This window comes from Prionailurus viverrinus, chromosome C2, assembly GCF_022837055.1.
Source record: "Prionailurus viverrinus isolate Anna chromosome C2, UM_Priviv_1.0, whole genome shotgun sequence".
NCBI classification, from domain to species: Eukaryota; Metazoa; Chordata; class Mammalia; order Carnivora; family Felidae; genus Prionailurus; species Prionailurus viverrinus.
In genome coordinates, this window is record NC_062569.1 from 88235146 (window position 1) to 88261530 (window position 26385).

The following is a 26385-nucleotide window of genomic DNA, read 5'->3' on the forward strand; positions in this document are numbered from 1 at the left end:
TCTAAAATCTTAGAGGACTAGCTCTGAACCACATTGATGACTACTAACATGACTTTGTGTTACTAGAGTCAGTCAGTATACTTCTTAGCAATTTTCCTTAATTATTTCCAAGGACTGAGCAAAAAAATAATACACATATAAATTTAAATTTATTGTAATAAGTAATTCATGCTGAATAATCAAAATCGTTACTCTGTTTTCCTAAACGTTCCTACTTGCTGTTGGACTTGTATACATCTTCATCCACAAGAGTCTCTGCTTCAAAGTGAGTGCATCTCAGACTGAGAATGCTCCAGTTGGTTTCAGGTTTTTGAACACTTACTTTAATACTTTTTAAAAATGTTTATTTTGAAATAATTTTAGACTTAGAAAAACATTACAAAAAAGCACAGAGAGTTACTGTGTGTACTTTACGTGTACTGTTAACATCTATATAAACATAGTGTGTCATCCAAACTAACAAACACAGGGACAGTGCTGTTAGCTAAATGACAGACTTGATTCAGATTTCACTGGTTTTTCCACTAAGCTCTAATACTTTGGAATGTAGCACACAAGAGGCTATTTCTAGGGATTTGTCCTGCTCTTGAGATTTATTGTCTCCAGGTTCCTCAGTTACAGTTTCCTTGCCCTTTAATAAATAGTACAAATAGTTAAGCTCTGTAGATGTAATTAATTAAGAGACATGAACTTCATACATTTGTTATTCAGTTAACGCTTTTAAAACAATTGTGTTAAACCAACTAAGCATGGTACTCGTAAAAACTACTATATTTAATGACATGAGACATAGATACATGTAAAGAAATAACAACTTGGTACTATTTGATTTTTTTTTCATTAACCATAATCCTTATAGTTCCTGTCATCATATCTGGTATCCAACCTTCAAGAAGAAAAACATGACTTTTTTCTATCACTTTCTTAATAAGCTGTCAGAACCCCAGGATTAGCCCCTGACTCAACTCCAGTGTTTCTCTTGAACTTAAGCCCTTTGTCCTAACAGCTTTCATCACAGTGACTCTCTCTTTACCTGGCCCCCATTCCTCTCTCTTAGTTACCTTGAGTTGAGGCGGTCACAGCACCACTTGTCCAGTGGGCGGCCTTCTCCCTCAGCTCTTGTACGTGTTGCAGAGTGGAAGAGAAAGAGTCCAGTGCCGTAGAGCATTAGCTGGAGTCAGTTCCCATGATTGTTTTTCCCCTTTGATTAAGTAGATTGTAATTCTACTAGTTATTTTTCACTGTTTTCTTTTGTGGCTTTTTTTTTTTTCTAACCCGAGTTACAAAAAGAACCTAAGTTTACATTTTTGGTAGTTAGCAAGAACCTGTTTTTGTTCCTGTGGACAAATGAAAGCAGATTTTTCATTTTTATATCATATTGTTTTCTAGACTCATCATCTCTTTTAGAACAAACCATTTTTAAACATAGTAAGAGAGCATCAATAAGGTTTCTAAGCAAATAGTGTGCATTTTCTCCGTATTAATAAGCAGGTCCTAATATTCTAATACTAGTGTGTATACACACAGTAACGGTCAGTGCTTTCTTCTGTCTGTTGAAGATGTTCCTACCTAATCATCACATTACACAAGCATGCCCAGGACCTGCCCCAATGCCATAGCACGTGCTTAGAACAAAAGAATGTGGTGTGGGTTAGTGCAGGGAATGGGAACCCGAGAGAGGATAAGAGTAACTGAAAAGAGGCACCGCATACCCAGAGAGAAGAGCACTGGAAACATCCCCAAACAGCAAGACAGGTTCAAGACTTGGCCTATATCAGACCTATTAAAAGTGCTGTTTAGCACTTTTCCAGTCATTGTACCTGTCCTCTGGGCTTTAGAGAACCACCCTGTGTCTCCGATTTCAAGTCATACGCTCAGATTCTTTCAGAATGTACCTGCCAACAGTCAGCAAAATATAGTCTGCCTTAAAGTGTACATTTAATTCAGCATTTGCCAACCAATGGGTAACAGTATTTATTGTGGGCCAGTCTGTCCCTGTTCCTGCTGTGCTGTTTAAAGGCAGGAGACAGAAAAAAATACAAATTTAAAAGACTAGGTATTTTTCCAGGGTGGTTAGACTGAGGTTCTTGACACATCCTTCCTCCCTCTCAGTCTCCCCACCCGAAAGAGGAAGTGGACAATCCCAGAGGCCACCTCTTCCTCTCTGCTTCTGCCTTCCACCCCAGTGTCGACCACCATCACTACCACCACTACCACTCTGAGATGGGTTCCTGTTACGATGCTGCTTCTGTTAAAAAATTAGTCATTTGCTTAAAACAGAGTGAAGGAAAATGAATAAATACAGAAACTCATAGGTTCAAACTAACCTCAGGTCCCTCTGCCCCAGGAGGAAAGAAGAAACCTGTACCTCTTCCTCTTCCTTTGTCCTCCCCTATGTCTGGGCATTCTGATCTTTACCTAAATACCCCCACTTCTGTTTGACTTGTAATGTCACTTTTGAAAATGTATAACATAAAACTTAATATTGCAAATATTTGTCAGATTTTATGTCCAGAGAATATGTATAAAGGTGAACAATTTCCCTTCTCAATATAACTTTTGAAGTGTTGATGAGTTATGAATGAAACTCTAAAGAATAAGGTGACTTGAAAGCCTCTGATAAGGCTGGGCATGTGGGTATTCTCTTTATTATTATACTTTTATTAAGTATGTTACATTCAGAAAACTATAATGGGTGATAAAAATGTCTATTTGAGTCCAGTATCTTATGTCCTAGAATTACTATATGTTATGTGTTAAAGAATATTTTCCTGTCCTCCAGTCCAATTGTGTTTTTATTTACTTAATTTCTTCACCTATGAGCTGGAGGGGCTTTCTCTGAACACTTACCTCTCCTCAGCCCACGTGCAGGTTTGGTCCTGCTTTCTGGCCCATTCTTTTTTTGTTAATAGGGAAAAATGAGTCTGGATAGAGGTTGCCTGGCATAGACCTCACTCACCATTTGTAGGCCTCACATCACCCAGTTCTTTTCAGTTTCCTGAGTGTTCGTACTGGTCACCAACAAGCCAGTTTTATTCTGCTGTTTAGTAGTAAAAGCAAGCTCAGCACAAAGAGGGGTGTTTGTGGTTTTGTTTTTTAGCATTTTATTTTCATTCTTCAAAATAAAAAATATTACTAGGATGTGTTTCTGTGAGTATGACTGAGATGATCATATTGAATTCTATACTGAAATCTGTATTTCTGAACCACTGACTTTGTTTTTCTGTTTTCCTTTCCTGCTCACACTTTGGACAGGACAATCTTTGTTCCCCTTCTGACATCCTTCAGCTAAACCTCAGCGTTAAAAGAACTGTTGAAACACTACTTTCTCTTGGGGCACATTCAGAAGAATCCAGTTTTGTCTCTCTGTCTATCCAGCTTTTGGGTTTTGTGGCATTTTATTGTACTTTAATGTTAACTCTCTGTCTGCTTTATTACGGGATCTTCCCCCTCTAGCTGAAAGATTGCACTCCAGTGATTTTCCACCTCATTCCTGCGTTTGGTAAAGGAGGTTTGTTTCTTGTTACCAAGTATTTACATACGTGCTTTTTTTTTTTTTTTTTTTTTTTTCCTGGCTATCAAACAGCCAACCAATAAAGGAGATAAATCCTGTCCCCATATGTCCAGATGAACAGTCCATCACATTAGTAAGCATTGATGATTGCTAACAGAGCAAAACACCAGCGTTTTTTCTCCTGGTGATTTGTCCATTCTTCTGGCCGGTGTCCTTTTTCCTCTTATCACAAGTGCTGAGGTGCCTCTGCACCTGCTCTTAGAATAAGACTTAGGATATAATATGACGTAATAAAATTCCCAAGTGGCCATTTTCCAACGTCTTCAACAACTGCTCATAAAGAAAATAGTTGCACCCTCTCCAGTTGAGGAGGCAGCTGGTCACTAAGATCTCTGCATCGAGCTGTGCCCGAAAATCCTGCGGTATCCTGTATTGTGAGGCACAGGTCCACGTAACCATTTGCTGTCTGCACATCTGGAAGGACTGACCATTTAGTCTTAGTAATTTTAATTTGATCAGAATGTGCAGTCCAAAAATCAGGTAGGTTCCTTAGATCGCTATTCTGAGCCCAGTGTGTACATTTAAAATAGTCCACAACAAGCAGATGGTCTGGAGCTGACCTTTCAGGAGTAGGCACCTGTCCAGATTTACTGTGTTTGTTATCAATGAACTAGCTTCACCTCTAGAACCCTATTTATAATTTAAATAGAAATTTATGTAATTTACAGTATACTTGAATCATCTTAATAGGTGAACTTGTACTGAATTAGGCTGTTCAGGAGGTTGTATCTGAACAGTAAGAACAGGTAAAGTATCAGGCAGCAGTCTCTGCTCTGTACCCAAGGCAGTGAGTTTTATCGTCTTCAGGATGTCCTAAATATGTAAGCTGCTGGCCTTAATGCTTGAAACTACTTCATGATTGCATTCAGATTCTAGTTCTCATAAATAGGGTTTCTGAACATTCAGGAATCTACTGAACTCAAATATTAAGGGGAATTGCAGGAAACATAACAAACACCTTGTTGTAGAAGTCAGCCTGAGGGTGTGATTGCTTTGGTTTTCTTACATATTAAATGGGACAGTTCTTTAACACATTAAAAAACTGTTTACTATTAATGCTGAAATATTGACCTGACCACTGTGTTGAAAACCAGTTTTATATAGTAGTGGTGCCTTCCAGAGTTTGGAAGGCTTGCTTTGTTCTATTTTTAAGATGTCTCGGAGTCAAAGACCATTCGGTTTTGCGGAGTTTTGTCCCTTTAGAAGATAAAACACGTGGTCTTGCAGGGGGGTAGTTGTACATTCTCTTCAGAGCACACAGCGTTCCCTCCAAGCTGGCTGGCAGGTAAATGCACATCTGGAAAGCATAAGCCTCTGAGGGAATGTCTAAACCGCAGGCAGCAGTGTGGGGCACTATGGAGAAGGGATCAGGGAATTGGCCTCAGAGAAACTATGCTTCCCCAAGAGCAAAACACCCTGCAGGTTCATTTTAGAATAGTTCATCTGTATTGGCAGTGGTCCTCAAAGTATTTATACAGAGTTGGTAGTTTTATAAGGTCAAAAGATTGCAATTACCTTGTTTTATCAGGATAAGTATTAAAGTTTTAAGTGCAAGTACCAATAACTGTTCAAAATAAATGTTATATTTTTTATCGCAACTAATTTTGTAAAACTTCCTAATAATACAGTAAGTGCCATTGAAAAGTCCAGTTATCTTTTTTAATAAATATGTGTAGTCTCCTTTTTAGTGGGACCAGAATTCTACTTTCTGTCCTTTGTGAGAGCAGTGTCTGTTTTTCTGAATATTTGATCTTAAAAGAAACACCAACGATAGGTGTTATCCTTAAACCCTGCCTTTTTCTCTCTCAAGAAAGGCTTAACCAAACGTTAATGAGGCAAACACAGTAGAAGTTTTTAACTTCCTTAAGCAAACATATAAACACTTTTCAAATATATGGTGATTGAGGTATTCCTGACTAACACATCATAGATCTCCAGCATAATTTAATCCATTAAATACCAGGATATGAAATACTTCCATTTCTTCTATAGCACAGCTGGTGGGCATCCCTCCTGCAAGCAGTCTGGCTTCTGGCAGGAAACTATCTTGCGTTCCTTTGGTGTATGATTTCCAGAGCACTTTCTCCTACAGTGTCCTGTCAGGCCTGAGCCATCTGGTAACTTGGAACTGCTTTTCCATTTTCTCCACCTCATTTTACTGATCTGCATTGATCTTTTATGTATCAGGAATGAAGGATGTTGCTTTTACTCCATAGTATTTTGTTATCCTCTGTTGTATGTAGAAGTGTATGTAACTTGTCCTTACCCCAGTTTTCAAAATGGTCCGTTTGTACTTTTAGTTGTTTTAATAAAGTGACGGTGTCAGGTACCATCTCTGTGTAACTCCTGTTAACAGAGGCCAGTTTCCCAGACTGACTCTTCATATCTCAGTTGACTATTATGAGGGAGAGAAGAGATGCTTATTTTTTCTTTTTAGTTTGTTGATGTTCATCCTGTTTTCTCTTTTGTTTGTTTTTATGTTACGTCGTTCCATTTCAGGAGCAATTATGTTTGCCTCTCCACATTTTAGAAGAGAAAGGTTTGAGCCAGGTTGCGGTGACGGTCCAGGCTCTCCTGGCACTTGCCCCCCCCAAGCAGCAGCACCCGTCATCTGCTGTGTAAGGACCCCCAGCACCTGGGCGTTGGCCTGGCCAAACCGGAGCAGGACGCGATTGCTGCTGCCAGCCGTCTGCTTAAACAAAGCTCTTAAGTGTTCTTAAAAAGGACTGTTTCCATGATTCCTAACAGGAATATTTTGCTTCATGCCTCCATTTTAGGGGAGGTTATATTCGTTTCCATTGAACTGTTTAGGAAGACACGGTTGGTTTTCACAAATGAAACTTAATTCTGTCATTACTGAGAACGCAACACTGAAGCCTAAACTGGCTGTGCTTTCCTAGACAGTAGGCTTGTCTCACATACCAGAAAGAAACTCCTCAAAAGGCTATTTAGCTCCCCTGAAAGCACAGACATGCTATTATCTTTACCCATTTCCTGTTTCTGGAGTCCTCTGGTTTCCAAACTGGTTGTTCATTAGAATCTCCTGGAGCATTTGTTAAAATGCAGAGTCTCATTTGGTAGGTCTAAAGCGAGGCCTGGGTATCTGCATTTTCAACAGATGTGGTAGAGACCACTGTCTCAAGCTAGATATTTGTATGATGTGGGGAGTAATGACTCCACTCTATCAGCCACATTTAAAATCAGAAGCTATATATTAAGATTATTTGGACTGTCTGTGCAAGGCAAGACAAAAATAACAGAACTGGGTTTTTTGGACAAAATACTTATGTCCAGGCAGAACAAATATAATGTAGAAGGCCTAGATTTTTATGTAGTAAAACCATTTCAGAGAGTTAAGTTGTATATAAGGCCAGAGTCATAGGCCACCCCTCTACGCAGGCTGGCCACCACCACTTAAAGCTTGGTTCTGTGTGACATCCTGCTATTCTCCACACTTTATAAACAGCACTCTCCACACAGGTTCCAAATCCTTAGGCTGGTAACAGGCACTACTCACCATTTGCATTGAGCCCTCCCATCCTCTTCCCCCCATGCTGCTCCCGGGATACCTGGACCTGCACACACCTTCCACCCACAGCAGAATACACTTCCGGCCCTCTGACTAATGGAAGATTATGAAAACAAAGCAAAGGAAATAAAGGAAAAACCAAGTTTCTTAATTTCTTTCAGGTAACAGCTGGTTTCCGTGGCTGAATCAAGCCAGTTTCCATGGCTGAATCAAGCCACTTGTGGCATCTTAAAAAACAGCGTGCTGTGTATCTAGTTCATCTAACTCTACCACTTGTGCCTTCTTTACTCAATTATGGGCCAAGTGAAAGGGCCCAAGATCTCATGTAACAAAGCTGGGAGCCTTTGTTCAGGTTTAAGCCACTAGGGTCTTTCTTACCCTGTATTTTGAACCCCTTTTAGTTGTCAGCATATCTTTTGGTATTCACTGCCTTTATAAACCGGGTAAATAGACTCAGTGAAGATACTAGTTATCCTGGGTTGTGAATTGTTCTGGATTTACTTTACCAATACATGCATTTGAGCAAAATGTTCTCTATCACGTGAATGCAGCATCTAAAAGGAAAATCATGGAGTATCCGGTCAAAATAATGTTTTCTCCCTGTTCTCACAGGGAAACAAATTCAGCAGAACATTACCACTTTGTCCAAGTTTAATATGAAAGACCATAAAGCATCTGAGCTCAAAACCCAGTTCTTCACTGTTCTTACAGAACAAAAGTAAAATGTCTTTTAAGTGTTTAGAGCCAGACCCCATTATATTTACAGTTCCAAACATACCCTCCAATTGGGACTTGTTTAGAATTTGTGTGCATTTTTAAACTATAGGTATTTCTCCTTCTAGTCAACATTAAACCTCAGTACAATCTCTGAATAATAGAAGTCATTTGAAACTCAGCAAAGAACAGGACTGTTTTGTCACCTACTATGCAAGAATAACCCCAGAAGACATACATAATACAACATTTGGGACATTTGCAACTAATTATCCCATATGAATAAATGGAAATTTCCACTTATTTCACATTTCACACATAACGTGAAACCTTATTAATGTATTCTTATCAAACTAATTCAAATTTATATTTGAATTGCTAGAAAAAAATTGTGTACAGTTTTGGTTGATAATGAAGAAAAATATCAAGCATATTGAATTTCTTTCCTTTGTCAAGATGCAGAAACATTTCATGATGGTTTTGTTGAAAAATTTTTGTATTCAGTGTTTTGTATGTACTTAAAAAAAACTGGAAAGAAAATTTCACATTTAGCCTTGCTAGACTGCAGTATAAGATGAAGACGATGTTGTAACGGTTCCACCTGACCATTTGTGAGCTTCCTACTGAAGCGGTGACCAGCCCAGTGCTTGAAGTGTGAACAGAGAAAAGGCTAAAGTGCCCACCCAGCAGGGCCCCTGCCAGCTACGGACATCGTAAGTCAGCCAGGTCTCTGGAAATAACTTATGGGCAGAGGGGCCTTTGTATTTAGCTAGAACAGAGTAGGGGGCTTCTTAGCAGGTCACTTTCTTTAATAGCTTTTTAAAATACAGCCTTACAGCTAATCGAGGAGTCTGATTTTTCTTACTTGCTACAGCTCAGCAGTGACTAATGATGTGTGACTGTGCTGACGAGTATGATGAATTTTTAACAACTAAGCGCTTAAAATGGTTATAGAAATGAAGGAAAACATGGATATTTAGAACCCTTTTTATATATAAGTATTGCAGTGAGATGGTTTACAGCGGATTTCATTTTATTTCTGAAAATGTTGTAAACATGTAATTAGTGAAAGATTTTGTAAAACATTGTCCTATATTTGTGTGTCTGTAAATATAATGCATAAGTTCTAAGTATAAATATGTCAATATCATGTATGTTATTTTAAATTGCCTGTATGCCACCTTACACGTTGACATTAAAATAAAAGCCAACACTTCAATAGCGTGAAATAAAGGCTGATTTGAAAATGTTCATACCTAAAGCATGATTTCCTTGGCTAAAATGAAAGGGTATTTAATTCCCCGAAGGAACATCAGTAGAAACTGGGTCCTCATAACAGGCCCTTGAGATCAGTTTGTTTGTTTGTTTGTTTTACTCTACAGATATCAGTATTTCCCTATATTTGGAATCACATATAAGGCTTAATTCATGAAATACATGTGATATTTGGACACTTTTCTCTCATAAATTACCAACTATGCTGCAGGGAAAGCTTTAGCACCCCAAGGCATTCTGTTTGGATTATCCTTACTGTTTTAGTCTTAATGTCCTGCAAGGTGAAAATTGTTGAGGAAGCAAAGCAGGCATAGACCCTGGTGTCTCATGATCGAAAATCTCTCCAAGCTAGTCTTCCAGCAGGCCTGTGTCCCCCAACTTTACTGTGTGTGGGTTGTACACCCTAACATCTCGTATCTGTTTATTCTAATTCATTATTTATCTTTTTAATTTATAATTTATATCCCTACCTATTTCCCAGAAAAGGAGCTGAAGCAGCTTATAGTAAGATACATATTCCATGCCGCCGCCACCCCAACAAAAACACTAAAGTGATAACAAATCTAAAAGGCAGAAAGGAACCAACCTGTGGAACTTCACTGTGTCTATATTATGCTAGACACTTTATAAGCATCGTCTTGGAATTCTGACTGAACACTTTTGCTCATAAAGAGTTTTGTCACTGTAGACAAATGATAGAATCAGGAACATTACAGAAATTACTGAAGTTTTAATGCATCACAATAACTAAGCCCTTGACTTTTTTCTAGTAAGAAAGAGCAAGAAGAATCTTCATAAGCCTCCTAGAAATACTTCCCACCAAAAATTTCTCAAAAGAAGCCCTAAGTCAGCAGTATAGTCCTAATTCAGGGTTTGCAAACTAATACAACAGGCAAAGTGAAAACACCAGGCAGCACCTGGAAATGTCCAAATAAGAAACAACCTGTAGATGAGTTCTCTGCGCTGGTAAAATGTTTTCAAGTCCACCTTCCCAGCTCCAGAATACCAGAGGAAAAGGCAAGAGAATGTCACTTTTTCTTGGCTCTCCGCTTGTTCTTGTCTTTGCCTTTACCTTTGGAATCCTTGATATCATCTTTGTCCTTCTTAGGCATTTTGAAACCACCAAGTTCCCTCCGTACCATAGTGCCTCGCCACCAGGCCTGGAGCTAGAAGAGAAAGGGGGAGTGAGTACAATTTATAGCTTGCCTGATAAGCTGCATCCTTTCTGCAGAAGGGAGTTGTTTTTTCCTAAAGTTACTTCTGTCTGAAGAACGGTGTCTATCTGAAACATGGAAGCGGCCATGCCTGCTGTACCTACAGCAATGCTGCCCTGCGGTGCAGGACCCAGAGCTTAAGCCACAGAATCTAAAGTTCTCAAGGACTGAAAATAAAGAAAAGGAATCTGATAAGGCCAGTCTTTTCCTTTACACTTAAAAACCTGACTCTTTGTACTGTTTCTCTTTATGAATGGCCAAGTTCCCCACATCTAAACCATTTGATCCAACAGGGATGTTAGCTGGGACACAGGCAAAAGTAAGCATTCAGTCAAAAACGTACAGATAATTTAGATGGCTTCAATAGGCTCCCTGGTGCATTTCTTGGCTTCAGTGATTGATTAAAGGATTGATTAAGGGATCCTCTTCCAAAAAGGATCTCGATAGCTCTCTTGAATATTTTAGTCATAGACACAACTGTTCTGAATACAGTCTGCGCTACTTCAAAATCAGACTAAGCCCTAAAAACTGGAAGCAAATCCATTAGTGAAAACAAAGGTGGTCTTCAGCTAGTCTTTACATTTTTGCTGTAAATCAAGGAATCCTGCCAAATAGGAAACACCATAGAAGCTCAATAAATCCTTGCTAACTGTACATCTGACACTCTCCTAATGGAAAGCTCATATTTGGGTTTGGATGCCTGGTTCTGAATGTACTTTAAAGCTTACTTTCTTAATCTACCCCATAATATACATCACAAACTACTGTTTACACACTGTAGGATCTCTCTCAGCAGACACACTTCTTTCAGAGAGCAGGGCAATCCTCTCAACAACAGTTTGGATCCAGCTGATGTTATTTTTGCTTGAAAATATTCCCCAGAATCTGACCTACCCGTTTCAACATCACTAATATTCACAAGTCCATATAAAACTAATGTTAGTCTTTTTTTTCTAAACTGCTCTTTATTCCCTATACCTTTTTTGAAAATAGCTCATCAGAACCTAGAAGATAGGCTGGGCTAACTTCTATAAATAGAATTTTAAGAAGCTCCTCTAGGGGCACCTGGCTGGCTCAATCAGTAGAGCATGTGACTCTTGATCTTCAGGTCTTGAGTTCAAGCCCCACACTGCGGGCAGAGTTTACCTGAAAAAATAAATTTAAAAAAGAAGAAGAAGAACAAGAGGCTCCTCCAAGAGCTGTTTCGATTATTAATAGTATTCTTAAATTTGACCTCTGGGCACAAGTTCTAGCTCCAGCTTCCCCTGCTAACCACCAATTTCCTCCCTGATTAAGAGGTGGGGATGTGTCCTTTGCTATGCTAGCTCTCTCCCTGCACCGAGGACTATAGTCAAATTCCAAAAATAACAAAAAGCCATGCTTCCTTACAGATCTCCCATCCATGCTTCATAACAAAGGAGAGATACTTTGTGTTCCTCAGTGTTAGGCCAGCTATGGGATTGAAGGTGCCCTAAGATGTCAGTTCCGGCTTTCTACCTGTAAGACGCTCTTGAGTTCCAAGTGATCCTGTTCTATCTTCTTCCTGGTCTTCTCCTTTTCTATCCGATCTTCAATGATGACCTGTTCAAACTCCCTTATCTATAAAAGTAGTCATTAATCATAGGTTATAAGACTGTCTTGGCAAGGTGTGGCCCAGCCAGCCCTGCACTTTTAATATAAAATTTGAACATAAAGCTTGCCAAATCTAAAGATAAACCAAAGAAAAAAAGGTTTACTGGATTCCTAAATGGTAAATACTCATATATTAACTTTATAATTGTACCCCCCCGTTTTTTCAGTTTGAATAATTGAAATTTGCATAGTCTTGCATAAAAATGAAATACTAACTTGATGTGTGATTAGTGACCTCAAAATAATGTAATTTTTTTAGCTCCTAGAATGTACGCATACAAATAGCAGCAGCCACCTTTTAAAAGAGAAATTTGGGAAATTTTACATTTATTCAATGATGAAACCATAATCAGAGCTTTTTAAAAATCATAATTTACAGATTATCTTCAGAGACCATAAAATAGAAATGATAAATTAGTATCTATCTCAAGAGGTTGTTGTGAGCATTAAATAGTTTATAAATGTGAAATACTAGTAAAGTGCCTGGGACAGAGCAAGCACCATGTAAGTGTTAGCTGCTGCCATCACTGTCCCCATCATCGATGTTGTTACCATCATCATCACAGGATAGCCTCTCGGTGATTTACAGGCACACCTCCACTTTGTCACCAGAAACAGCAGTACCCACCTACTATAGCTCGGCTACCACCCACTCCTTGGTGCTCAGTCTTACACTATCGAGACTGTTTCCTTACCATTTTTGCAAGGTCTTGAAGGTGTGCTAAGTCACTGGCCTTAGCAGATTTGAGAGCATTTAGTTCATTCTGTTTCATTTCTGTGTCCTTATCAAATTTCTCCATCCAGAACTCTAGCTTCTCCTCAAGTTTCTGTTTGGAAAGAACATTAAAACATGGCTCCCACCAGGCACAAAACCTTATATACTGTATGAAATCATTTATATAAGGTTCAAGAACAGGCAAAACTTTTCTCTCGTGATAAAAGTCAGAATCGTGGCTCCTTCTAGGGGTGGCTTGCTTTATTTGATTGGGAAGGGGTACGAGGGAAATTTCTGGAATGTTGTAAATGTGCTATCTGGGTGGTGGTGGTTCCAGGAGTTTATATATGTAAATGTTCATCAAACTATATGCTTAATATTTGTATATTTAATATGATTACTCAATTTAAAAACAGGGGGAAGAGGCCCTTCCAGGTGTCTGGATGAGGGAAATTGGAAAGGAATAAAAGATAGGTAGAAAATTCTGAAGGATAAGGGATGGCATCAGATATCTCTTTGATTAATAACAGTAAATACCAGTTGGGAAGGGTACAATGTCTTCAGATTCCTAAAAACTAATCAATGTGAATCCAAGATTCTATAACCTAGCCAACCTTGCATTCAAATGTGACAGAAATAAAGAACATAACTGGTCTTTCTAAAAGAGTTGCTCAAGAGTATATTTTAGCCAAGTAAAATGAAAGAGATAGTATGTGGGAGAAACAATAAAATGTATATTTAAGCTACATAATATACTTTTTAAAATTAAATCATAATCTGTAACTAAAATCCCAAATTAGGCAGTGTAGTCTCATGGAAGGAGCACAGACAGGTTCTGAAGGCAGACTGCCTAGGTTCAGCTCCCAACTCTGGCACTCAAATAAGTTAAATTCTCTAAAGCTTCACTTCTCTCATTTGTAGAAAGGAAACATATAAGGAATGATTTCACCATGGGACATAGAAGAGGAAAAGAAGAGGTAAGTGAAAGCTTTGCTTTAATAAAGACAAGAAGATACAGATATTAACTAGACTTAAGAAGAAGAGTAAAGTATAAATATGTATGTTCAAATGCTAAGGGTTACCACTCCAAGCACAGAATGTATAACTTCCAAACCCCTAGGTCACATACTTGAAGTACCTCAAGAAGGAGACTTTAGGTGGTACACTTCATTGGGATTTTTAAAAAATATGATTCAACTAATCATTCTGATTAAGTTAAAGAGAACATACCAGTTTGATGCAGTCATGTCTTTAACATCTTTCAAACTCTTGTTCACACATTTTTTAAAGTTTATTTTGAGAGAGAGAGAGAGAGAGAGAGAGAGAGGGAGAGAGACAGGGAGGGGCAGAGAGAGGGAGAGAGAGAATCCCAAGCAGGCTCCACACTGTCAGCACAGAGCCTGACTGGGGCTCTAACTCGAACCATGAGATTGTGACCTGAGCCAAAATTAAGAGTTGGAGCCTAACTGACTGAGCCACCCAGGTGCCCCAGTTTTTTTCTAAGTGTTTTGTTTTGTTTTGTTTTGTTTTGTTTTGTTTTGTTTTGTTTTTTGAGAGAGAGTGAGCGTGGAGGGCAGAAAGGAAATCCCAAGCAGGCTCAACGCTGCCAGCCAGAGCCTGACCCAGGGCTTGATCTTATGAACCGTGAGATCATGACCTGTGCTGATACCAAGAGTTTGACGCTTAACTGACTGAGCTGCTCAGGTGCCCCTTTTTCTTTTTTTAACAAAAAGAAAAGAGTCTCCAGGCAGGCAAGAAAAACTGGTTAAAATGTAATCACATCATTTGGTATTTATTGTACTTCTATTTATTTTGATTTCTACTTGCGACAAATGGTACTGGTTTTTCTTTCATAGTAATAATACAAAAATCTTAATTGAAAATAAATTGATATAGTTGTTTAGGTGAGTAATTATGTACAAAACAGTACAACGCAGGTGGTATGCAGATATTATAAAACTGTGAAAATGGTGTGCAAATAACAAGTTTGCACTAGAGAGCAAGAAATTGAACAATAAAAATGCCATGATTCCAACAAAAGGAAAGAAACAACAAAGCTTGAAAAGCAGGGAACAGAGGATGGAAACAGTAAGTAGAAACAAATGAAAAATTACAATAAAAACAAATTGAGGTAAATTTCCCTATCAAAATAGGAGATTTTTAAAAATCAATCTATGAAGTATTTATAAAAACCACAGCTAAAACTATATAATCAAAGCAAAAAGAATGCAGGTTTGGCAGTTAATATCTGGCAAAACAGAACTCAAGCCAAAAATATTAAATAAGAGAAAAACATTTTATACTGAGAAAAACATGCTCTATTATTATATTACTGTTATGAAGTTTTATACTCATGCCATTTTGGAATATATAAAGCAAACATTATTAGAAATATAAGAAATTGACAGGTCCACAATGATCTTGGGAGACTGTCACACTTCTCTGAAATTAATAGCCCAAGTAAATCAAAATAAGTAATAATATGAAGAATTTGACAGACTGTTAGACATTTATACAAAACTTGTACCTAACAGAGAATACACATTCTTTTCAAATACCCATGGAATATTCATGTAACTTGAGCATATATTAAGCCTAAATAAGGGCTCAACAGATTCCAGCAGGCACGAATCTTACGTTTTACATTCTGAGACCACAACGGAAGACAGTAGGAGTGTAGACCTCAAAGTGTTGCCGTAAGCAATAGGAAGACAGCCTAGGGGCACCTGGGTGGCTTAGTCAGTTAAGCAACCAACTTGATTTCTACTCTTGCTTTTGGCTCAGGTCATGATCTCAGGGTCATGAGATCAAGCCCCCCATAGGGCTCTGCGCTGACAGTGCAGAGCCTGCTTAGGATTCTCTCACACGCCCTTTCTCTGCCCCTCCCCCACGCTCTCTCTCTCAAAATAAACTTTAAAAAATGTGTTAACAAGGGTTAGAAAGATGTTAAAGACATGACTGCATCAAACTGCTATGTTCTGCCTGCTTGGGATTCTCCCCTTGCCCAGCCCCTCTGCCACTCATGCATGCTCTCTCTCAAAGTGAACTTTAAAAAAAAAAAAAGAAATACACTTTTAAATAACTCATGGGTTAAGGAGATAACAAATTATAATGCCTATAATTTATTTAAAGGCGTGAAAAAGGTAAGGTGGATTAATGGAGGAAGGATGTATAGATCTGTGATGAAGCAAGAAAAAAATGTTAATGGTAGAATCTACCACTACTGGGTGGTCACTGTAGAATTGTTTTAACTCTGTGTATGTTTGGAAATACTAATAATAAAATGTTGGGGAGAAATAAATAAATTAGAAATTATTTAGAAGGGAAGGGGCACCTGGGTGGCTCAACTAGGTGAGTATCCAACTCTTGATTTCGGCTCAGGTCATGATCTCTTGGGGTCTGTGAGATCGAGTCCTGCATCGGCCTTTGTGCTGACAGCATGGAGCCTACTTGGGACTCTCTCTATACCTTTATCCCTGCTCCTGCCCCACTCGTGCTCATGCACGTTCTATTTCTCTCTCTCTCAAAATAAATAAACACTTAAAAAAATTATTTGGAAAAAAATGACAACGTAAGCATTATGTATCAAAACCTGTATACTGCAGCCAAACAGTAGTCAGAAAATATGTTGGGTTACATGCGTATAGTAGAAAATAATAAAATTTGAAAATAGGTGAATTGAGCTTTTAAGAAACTAGACAAAGATTAGCAACATAAGCTCAAAAGAAGTATAAGAAAATAATTACTGAAAATTAAAGCAAAAACCAATGTGAAAGGGAAAAGATTTGCTCGATAAAGCCAAAAGATAGTTTTTGTGAAGACCAATAAAATGGTCAAAAGTTTGACAAATCTCAGCAAGAAAAAGGGAGAAAAGATACAATTTTTAAAAAATAAAGATGAAAATGATAACTATAGAAATAAAGGAAAATTTTAAATTGTAAGAGACTTTGGAGCATATTTTTATACTAATAAATTTGAAATGAATGTTTAGATAAAACAAATCATTTCTAGGAAGGCATAAGTTACCAAAAATGACTCAAAAAGAGACTCTTTATGTGAAAACATCAATAATCATTTAAAAAATTTAAAAAGTAGCCAAACTTCTCCCCTTGAAGATGATACCCAGACAAGACTGTCTACGACTAAAGTTTACCAAAATTTGAAGGAACAGATAATAATCTATTTGCTTTATTTATATTTTTAGGTTTCAGAGCATAAAAAGATAGAAAGCTTCCCAACTCAAGCTGCTAAACTAGCATAACTGATAGCAACATAAAGAACACCAAAAAATAAATCCAAAGGTCAACCTTGTTTATGGAATATATAAATACAAAATAAAAATCTACAAATCAATCTAGCAGTCTGGTAAAAGAATAATATATTAAGAACAAGTAGGGTTTAACTCAAGAACTTATTTATTTTTTAAAAGAAATTTTTTATGTTATTTTTGAGAGAGAGAGAGAGACAGAGAGAGAGAGAGTGTGTGTGTGTGTGTGTCTGTGTGTGAACAGAGGAAGAGGCAGAGAGAGAGGGAGACACAATCTGAAGCAGGCTCCAGGCTCCAAGCTGTCAGCACAGAGCCCAACGGGGCTCAAACTCATGAATTGCAAGATCATGACCTGAGCAAAAGTTGGATGTTTAACTGACTGAGCCACCCAGGTGCCCCTATCCCAAGAATTTAAAAATGACTCAACATCAATAAATCTATTAATATATTTTACTTTATTAAAAAATTAAAAGCCCGTATCATCTCAATGGATGAAAAAAATCCATCTCATAAAACTTGAATACTCATTCTAGATTAAAAAAAAAACAAACTCAGCAAGACCAAAAGGAAACTTCCTTAACTTGATAAACGTTTATCTACCATAAGCCTACAGGGTACACTTCATACAATCCCCATTCATGCCAGTTATCAATTTATTGCCTCTCAACTCTAAAATGCATCCTTCACCAGCCAGTTTTGTCAACCTGGATGCTTGCTGTAAACAGTTCTCTTTTGCCAGCTGGCATAATGCTAAATTTTGTCAGTAGAGGTCGCTGGAGGGACATGAGGGAGGGAGCTGCTCCTTGATTCCACTGTGCTTCATCGTTTGTTCCTGGGGCAGGGCTGGCAGTAGCATGTGTGTGGGACATTTATGCCACTTGTTCACCAACAAGTTTTGTTGGTACAACAGGAGGATTCTTGCTTACCAATCAGTCCACAGTTCCTGCTTGCCAGGTTTATCCCACTAGCTATGATCCTGCTCTGACCCCAGGCAATAAAGCAAACATCTCTGTTCATTTCTTCCTTGGATACTGTCCTTCAGCCCTAAGATGTTCTTTAGAGTTCTCTTTTATCCTTTCTTTGTAGCCAGTCCCTTATTATCAGTTAATGATTCTTTTGTTAAGTGTTCCCTGCTGAAATTACTGCTGTGGTTTCTGTCACCTAACTGAACCATGTTACAAAATTGGTACCAAAAATAGTTTCTCTCCCACCTTCTCATTCATATGTCTTACTAAGGCATACAAAGTCCTTGCCAATTCCTGTTCATCAGATACAATCAACATAACACAGTGGACAACTACAGTGCTTTATAGAAAGTCAAAGCAAGCAGTATCTCTGCAGACCACATTATAGCAGAGAACAGGAGAACTGACATGGCCCTGATGTGAGCCTGTGAGGGTGTACTGTTGGCCCTGCCAGGTAAAAGCAAATTACTTCCGGAGGTTTTTTCACACTGGTTTAGAGGCAAAGGCTTTGTTCAAGTTAAGGTTAATAGGTGCCTACCAAATGCCAGTGGCCTTCGAAGAAGTTCTTCAGTTAAGATACTACATCTGCAAGTGTAGCTGCAATTGGAGTCATCACCTGATTACACTTAAAGCAGTTCACAGTCATTATCCAAGATCATGCAGCTCTTACAGGCTACACAGCTGAGTTAAATAGGAATGTGATAAGCATCACTACCTCTGCTTCTTTCAAGTCTTTTTTTGTTGGCACTAATTTCTGCAGTTGCGGCAGGGGCACAGCATTTGCTTATGATTTACTGTGTTGCCAGAGAGGGGAAGTTCCAGAGACTTCTACTTGGCCCTTACTACCATAATGGCCCTTACTCCATAGGTCAGAGAGCCAATGTGGAAATTCTGTCTGTTGCCAAGTATGTCTACACCAATTATACGTTCAGTAACTGGGGAAATAACCACAGGGTGGATCCACAGAACAAGTGGGCCCAGAGTCCATCAGACTTAAGACTCCATCTATCACCTGAGCACTATAATCCCTCATTTTGAGTAGGGACCATTTGAGTGCTGTTTTGGGTTCCCAGGAGTTAATATCAGTTCAAAGCCAATGCTCAGTAATCTGAAAAAATCTGGATATTTTCTTTTTTCCAGTGCATAGTAACTCTAACAAATAGCCACAGTTCCCTTTGAGTAAGTAGGCTTAGAGGAAGATTCGCAGTCTATGCCTGCAGTAATGCTGCAAAGTTCATCCTCAGGGGGACCTGTCCCCTTCAATTAAGGGGCTTTGGTCTTTGAATTGACTTATATCTGGAAATCAGAGGAAAAACCATGACTCTTCATTGTGGTGGTTCAAATCAGGGTTTTGGGTACTAGACTTGGACTTTCTTCTGTTATATACATCAAGTAATTCTTTATCAGGCTACTCACCAATTTTGCTCTTAGGGATACCACGATTAATTAGCCATTGCTAAATATCCCTATGGGCAAAAGCATTCTGATTTCCAGTATATCCTTGCTACCCTTCATGGTAAATGTGTTCACATGTCTTTAGCAGAGAAGTGCTGTCACATGTCCTGTGGCACTCCAGGGCCCCATCATCCCCACTGAAACCAGAGAAGCCATTTCAATGATGACATCACCCGTGATCTTACCTGGCCTACACAGGAAAGCAACCAAAGACCTTTCTGAGGACATAGGTGCTCCCCTCACTAATGTATTTCTCAATGCCTTCGTATAGGAGTGTCTTCTAGGAAGAAATGTCTCACAGAAACTCGTTACAGGTATAGATAGGTGTTCAGCGACAGATTTGTAGATCACACAAATTCACTCTGATATTCCTATTTCTCCTCCAAATCATAGCAGGGAAGCTCCGGCATCTCCACCTCATTAAATGTGGGCCATTGTTGAATCCAAGTTTAAAGCAACTGTTAAAAGTCACCTCCAGCTTCACAAGCTATCACACTGAATCCACAATCTCTAGTAAGTATATCCATATCAAGGAATATGACTCAATCTAACATTATATTCTACCCTCCTTGGTCTAACACCCTTAGAATCCATTCCCAAACATGTCTCCCAGGTTTCTTCCAATATATATTAGCAAAGTCTCGTAATTTGTTAGGTGTATAAGCCATTTCCTTCTGAATTATAGTTATCCGAGTTACCTGTATCCCTGGAACTTGCTGAGATTTGACTCTAGTTATGGATCACGGGACAATAGGAGTGATTTGTGCTGGGTCTTGAGAGTGAGCATCTGCCTCAGATGAAGTTATTACCACAGCATTTTCAGGGAAAGTAAAACTAATCTCCTCAGACCCTGGAGGGCAGACTACTTCCACTGGTAAGGCAGGCTGAGTTACTTGGGGGTTCAAGATTATCAATTACATCTGAATTCATCCAGATATTCCCATTCCAAGTTTTGGGGCCCCATTATTTCCCAACGAATGCCCTAACTTGCACATGAGAAATGTGGCATGCCCATGAACTCATGTGCAATACTGACTGAAATACCATTAAAACCAAGAATAGAAAAACAGTGCCCATTATCATTACTACTAATCAACATTACACTTGACACTCTAGCTATACAATAAGCCACAAAATGGAAACAGACATATATTTGACTGCAGTCAAAAAGATTTCTATCTAGAAAATCTAAACAAATCAACTGAAAAACCATTAAAACTAATATGAGAGGACATAACGAATCTACAGCAATATGCAAAAATGAATAGCCCTTCCATACACCATGCATTTAGAGACATATAAGAATGTTTACCATTGTTATAATAGCAAAAATTGGAAACAACCTGGATGTCCGCGGTCAGAAGAATGGTTAACTAAATTTTGATATGTCCCCTCTGTGGGATATTATATAACAGTTGTACTTCTATAAGAAACATTAAGACAAAGTAAATTAAAAAAAAAAAACACCAGAATCTGGAATAATATATATACTATGATATCATTTATGTCACAAATATAAATAAATAGAAGGATAAATACTAAAAACATGTAAGTATTTAGGTACATACACAAGTATGTATATGAAAGAAAAAGATGTGGAAGAAATCTTGGAATGAGGAGTGATTAAGAGAGCTTTCACTTTTTAAAATCTATGTTTCAAATTTTATTTACTTTTTTAAATATTTATTTATTTAGAGAGCGTGAGCAGGGGAGGGGCAGTGAGGATCCCAAGCAGTCTCTGTGCTATCAGCTCAGAGCCTGACACAGGGCTTGAACCCACGACCTGTAGCATCATGACCTGAACCGAAATCAAGAGTTGGACACAACCAACTGAGCCACCCAGGTGACCCTGTGCTGTTTCAAATTTTAATTGAAAAGTATTTATATATTACTTGTGTTATTGGGCTGAATATCTAGGAAACACTGACTTCATCCATCCATTATCCATCTATCCACCAACTCATCTGATTATTAAACACGTGCTAGCTATGCATCTAAGAGTTGAACAGGTAACATGACACATAATCTTTTTTGTTTTGTTTTTTGAGAGAGAAAGAGAAAGAGGGGGGAGAGAGAGAGATCCATATTCTTTTTTTTTTTTTTTTTTGAGAGAGAGAGACAGAGAAAGGGGAAAAGAGAGAAGATCCAAAGCAGGCTCCACACTGTCAGCACATAGCCCAAAGTGGGGCTCGAACCCACAAACTGGGAGACCATGACCTGAGCTGAAATCAAGAATCAGACACTCAACTGACTGAGCCACCCAAGTGCCACCATGGTACATAATCTTAAATTGCTGGGGTATAAAACCCTGTTCCTAAGAGCCTACCAATTTTTTTTTCAGTAAAGTCCTGTGAGATAGAATCTATAAATTCTATTCTTTCACCACAAATTTGGAACTGTTTACTGAAAATCCATTAGCTTTCTCAAAGGCAGACTGAATCTTTTTTCCTTATTCATCCAACAGAGATATTTTGAAAAACTCCACTCATCTTAGTTGATTATTAGTATTATAATTATTAATTAAAACCATTTCAGTCACATATAATTCACACAAGAAGAAATAAGATGAATAAGTAAATATATGAAAAAATGGTCAATTCTATTAGCAAAAGGAAGCAAAATAAGACAACTCATTAAATTAGCACTTTAAAAATATGTAAAATGTCTAGTGTGGTTGAGGATACCTTGAAATTAGTGTCAGCAATTCACATTAGTGATGGTAGTGTAGATTAGAACGTATTAGCAATATTTATCAAGAGTCACAAAATACCAGTCTCTGCACATAGATCAGTGGAACATAAGAGAAAACCCAGAATTGGTCCCATAGCTATATGGTCAACTAATCTCCAACAAAGCAGGAAAGAATACCAAATGGCAAAAAGTCTCTTCAACAATTGGTGTTGGGAAAACTGGACTTTTCTTAACACCATATACAAAAATAAGTTCAAAATGGATGAAAGACCTAAATGTGAGACAGGAAGCCATAAAAATCCTAGAGGAGAACACAGGCAGCAATCTCTTTGACCTCACCTGTAGCATATTCTTACTAGACACATCTCTGGAAGCTAGGGAAACAAAAGCACGAAAGCAAAAATGAACTACTGGGACCTCATCAAGATAAAAAGGTTCTGCACAGAGAAGGAAACAATCAGCAAAACTAAAAGGCAACAATGGGAGAAGATACTTGCAAATGACATATCTGATAAAGGAGTACTATCCAAAATCTATAAAGAACTTATCAAACTTAACACCCAAAGAACAAATAATCTAGTTAAGAAATGGGCAGAAGATATGAATAGACATTTTCCCAAAGAAGATATCCAGATGGCTAACACATTAAAAGATGCTCCATATCACTCAACATCAGGGAAATACAAATCAAAACCTGTCAGAATGGTTAAAATTAACAACACAGGAAACAACATTTGTTGGCGAGGATGTGGAGAAAGGGGAACCCTCTTATACAATTGGTGGAAAGGCAAACTGGTGTTTTCTACTCTGGAAAACAGTATGGATGTTTCTCAAAATGTTAAAAATAGAACTACCCTATGACCCAGCAATTGCACTACTAGGTATTTACCCAAAGGATACAAAAATACTTATTTGAAGGGGCACATGCACCCCCAATGTTTTCAGTAGCATTATCAACAACAGCCAAATTACGGAAAGTGATGAATGGATAAAGAAGATGTGGTATGTATACATTGGAATAATATTCAGATATCAAAAAGAATGAAATCTTGCCATTTGGAATAATGTGGATGGAGCTAAAGTGTGTTATGCTAAGTGAAATAAGTCATTCAGAGAAAGGCAAATACCATATGATTTCACTTCTATGGAATTTAAGAAACAAAACATATGAACATAGGGGAAGGGGAAAAAAGAGAGAGGGAAGAAAACATAAGAGACCCAGACTTAGGGTTGCTGGAGGAGAGGTGGGCAGGGGATAGGCTACATGGGTGATGGGCATTAAGGAGGGCACTTGTTGTGGTGAGCACTAGGTGTTGTATACAAGTGAAGAATTACTAAATTCTATTCCTGAAACCAATATTACACCACATGTTAACTAACTAGAATTTAAATAAAAACTTTAAAAGAATAAAATAAAACAAGAGGCAAAAAACAAAAAAACAAAACAAAATACTAGTCTCTCTGACATAATACTCTCATACTTGAGATTCACCTTTAGTAAATAATTGCAATGAAAGAAAACAGTTATTTGGGCAAAGCTTTCATTACTGCATTATATATAATAATGAAACCTTGGAAATAATATAAATATCCCAAATAAAGGGTAATAAGTAAACTATGGCATGACCATTCAGTAGAACGTTATAACACTATTTTAAATGATTTTATGAAGATAATGTAATAACATGAAAAAATGAGTGAAAAAGCGATTGACGATTAAAAAAAAAAATCTTCCCATTGCCACGTAGTATTCCATTGTGTATATAAACCACAGTTTCTTTATCCATTCATCAGTTGATGGACATTTAGGCTCTTTCCATGATTTGGCAATTGTTGAAAGTGCTGGGATGAGCACTGGGTGTTGTATGGAAACCAATTTGACAATAAATTTCATATTAAAGAAAAAATCTTCCCTCAACTAAGAGTATGTTATTTTTATAATTTTAAAAATCAGTAAATTTTATTTTAAAATTATGACTATGAGGAATCTAGGAGCAAATTTTATAATGCTAAATGATAAAGGCAGAAGATAAAATATTTAACCTGTACTCAAATTACGCTTTATAAAATATTCATTCATATGGATAACTGTGAGACAAGACATGGGCTACAATTCATTCACTAGGCTGGTAGAATTATGGTTGATTTTTTACTCCTTAAAAAATTTCTTTCTGGGGTGCCTGGGTAGCTCAGTCGGTTAAGTAAGCCTCAGGCTCAGGTCATGGTCTCGCGGTTCATGAGTTCGAGCCCCACATCAGGCTCTGTGCTGACAGTTCAGAGCCTGGAGCCTGCTTCGGATTCTGTGTCTCCCTGTCTCTCTGCCCCTCCCCTTCTCACATTCTGTCTCTCTCTGTCTCTCTCTCTTTCTCAAAAATAAATAAACGTTTAAAATTTTTTTCTTTCCTTAAAAAGATTTTTTTTTTGCCACCCTTGATTTTTTTGTAAGTGGAACACAAATAAATGAGAGAACAGAAAACTTTTGGTGACCTACCTGCTGCTCCTTTCTAAGGAACGTTTCAATTTCCATATGAATCCGATTCTCTTCTTCGGTTTTCAACCTTAGTTTCTGTGAAAATAAACCAATATCAGGAATTCTTGCCAGTAGGGTTTGGAATGAGAAGTTCTCAAGATTAGAGTTGTAGCTGTGACAGTATTTCAGGTTTTCTTTACCAACTGGAGTCCCAAGAATCCTACCACATCACTCTGGGGCAGCAAATCAGTTCCCTTTAACCCAATTTGTGTTCATGGATGGTGCTGAGCCATGTGTTGGGCATTATGCTGAACACATGCCAGTGTCCAGGACATAAGAACCATAATCCAGTTGCCTGGAAAGTGATGTCATTTAAGGAGAGAAAAATGTTTCAAGGGCACAGTGTTCTTAGGCCTAAAAAAGGAAATTCCAGAGTGCAAGAAGTTTGCAGTCAGAGTCATATACCACACCCATCGAGGAAGTTTTCAAATAAGTGAGGGACCAGAGAAAGCAGTCCTCCTGAACATGGATGACACTACTAATGTTTGCTCCTTCTTACCTACCTATTGTTCTTTTAGTCATTTAGTCTTCCTTTTCTAATGAGGGTCTACCCCTTGTTTGTTTCTCCTGGTATTTTTCCAGTGGGATTTCCCATCTCTAAAATTTAGGTTTGAATGAATCTCAGCACGCTTGATTTTATATTTCTTTCTCCTTTTTTTTAAGTTTATTTATTTATTTTGAAAGAGAGAGCATGTGTGTGTGCAGAAGTCGGGGAGGGGCAGAGAGAGAATCCCAAGCAGGCTCCATCCTCTGTGTCAGGCTTAATCTCACAAGAGCCAAAATCAAAGGTCATGAAAGCTTAACCAACTGAGCCACCCCTTGATTTTATAGATACGTTTTAATGTTTATTTATTTTTGAGAGAGAGCGAGAGAGAGTGTGTGGGAGCAGGGTAGGGTCAGAGAGAGAGAGGGAGACAGAGGATCTGAAGTTGACAGTGGAGAGCCCCATGTTGGGCTTGAACTCACAAACTGAGATTGTGACCTGAGAGGAAGTCAGACGCTTAACCAATTGAGCCATTCAGGAGCCCCAATTTTATATTTCTTAATGGGGGATAAAAGGTACTTGTTGGGTAAAGAAGGCAGCAGCAAAAACTCACAATAAGTATCTTGTTTTGGGGCGCTTCATTCTGTTTTTATTTTTAATCTCAAATGTGAGAGCTGCAAGAAAGATAGAGCAAAGATGAACAGAGGAGCCCTTCCTCCTCTGTTAGGTGAAGCAGTATGAGGAGTGACAGCCCAAATGCCACCTACTGTGTTCATTCTTAATGTAGCAGTGATTACCTCTATCTCTTCCAGCAAGAGCTCCTCTGTTCTGTTACATTTCTTCTGGGTCTGGGAGATCTGCAGCTCAGTGTTTCTCTTCATATAGCGATTCTCCAGGTTGGTTTTTGCCTTCATCTCTTGCAACTGGTCCTTGAGGTGAGCAATATATTCATTCTGACTCTGTAGAGGTAAGACCAGGCTTCTAAATTAAAATACATTCTACTTCCATTCAGTTCAGCCAGTGGCTAAAGCCTACCTTCTGTATTTATAAATCAATAAGGAACTGGATCCATTTTTCTGCCATCTCACTACAGGAAAGTTAGCCAATAATCAGGGATAGTATAAATGAAAATGAAAGATAAGTTAGCACCAGGACTGTGAGATTCTTTCCTAAGTACACTATTTGGGTATATATCTTTGGGTATATATCTTTGTATCTACAAAGATTTCCCATTACTATCTCATTGTGGGAGAAAGAGCACTGATCTAAATGATCAAAAGAACTGTCTTCCCATGCAAGCCCTCAACAGCTATGGTAACCTGGCCAAGTCAGTTAAACTC

The 26385-nt window shown here is 38.1% G+C and overlaps 2 protein-coding genes across 5 annotated transcripts in view; one reads left to right on the forward strand and one right to left on the reverse strand.

Annotated features, from left to right (window-relative positions):
- Nucleotides 1-6810, forward strand: part of LRCH3 (leucine rich repeats and calponin homology domain containing 3) — a 121316-nt gene extending 114506 nt beyond the window's left edge. For all 4 annotated transcript variants that reach the window (XM_047874650.1, XM_047874651.1, XM_047874652.1 and 1 more), the window contains one exon: nucleotides 6074-6810. In XM_047874650.1, the coding sequence (XP_047730606.1) occupies nucleotides 6074-6196 (123 nt within the window). In that variant the 3' untranslated portion in view covers nucleotides 6197-6810. The remainder of the gene's footprint in view (nucleotides 1-6073) is intronic.
- A 926-nt stretch (nucleotides 6811-7736) lies between these two features.
- IQCG (IQ motif containing G) overlaps nucleotides 7737-26385 on the reverse strand; it is a 56594-nt gene continuing 37945 nt past the window's right edge. The window contains exons 7-11 of the mRNA XM_047874654.1: nucleotides 25843-26004; nucleotides 24523-24597; nucleotides 12634-12765; nucleotides 11804-11905; nucleotides 7737-10258 (exon numbers count right to left, since the gene is read on the reverse strand). Coding sequence (XP_047730610.1) covers nucleotides 10121-10258; nucleotides 11804-11905; nucleotides 12634-12765; nucleotides 24523-24597; nucleotides 25843-26004 — 609 coding nt within the window. The 3' untranslated portion in view covers nucleotides 7737-10120. The remainder of the gene's footprint in view (nucleotides 10259-11803; nucleotides 11906-12633; nucleotides 12766-24522; nucleotides 24598-25842; nucleotides 26005-26385) is intronic.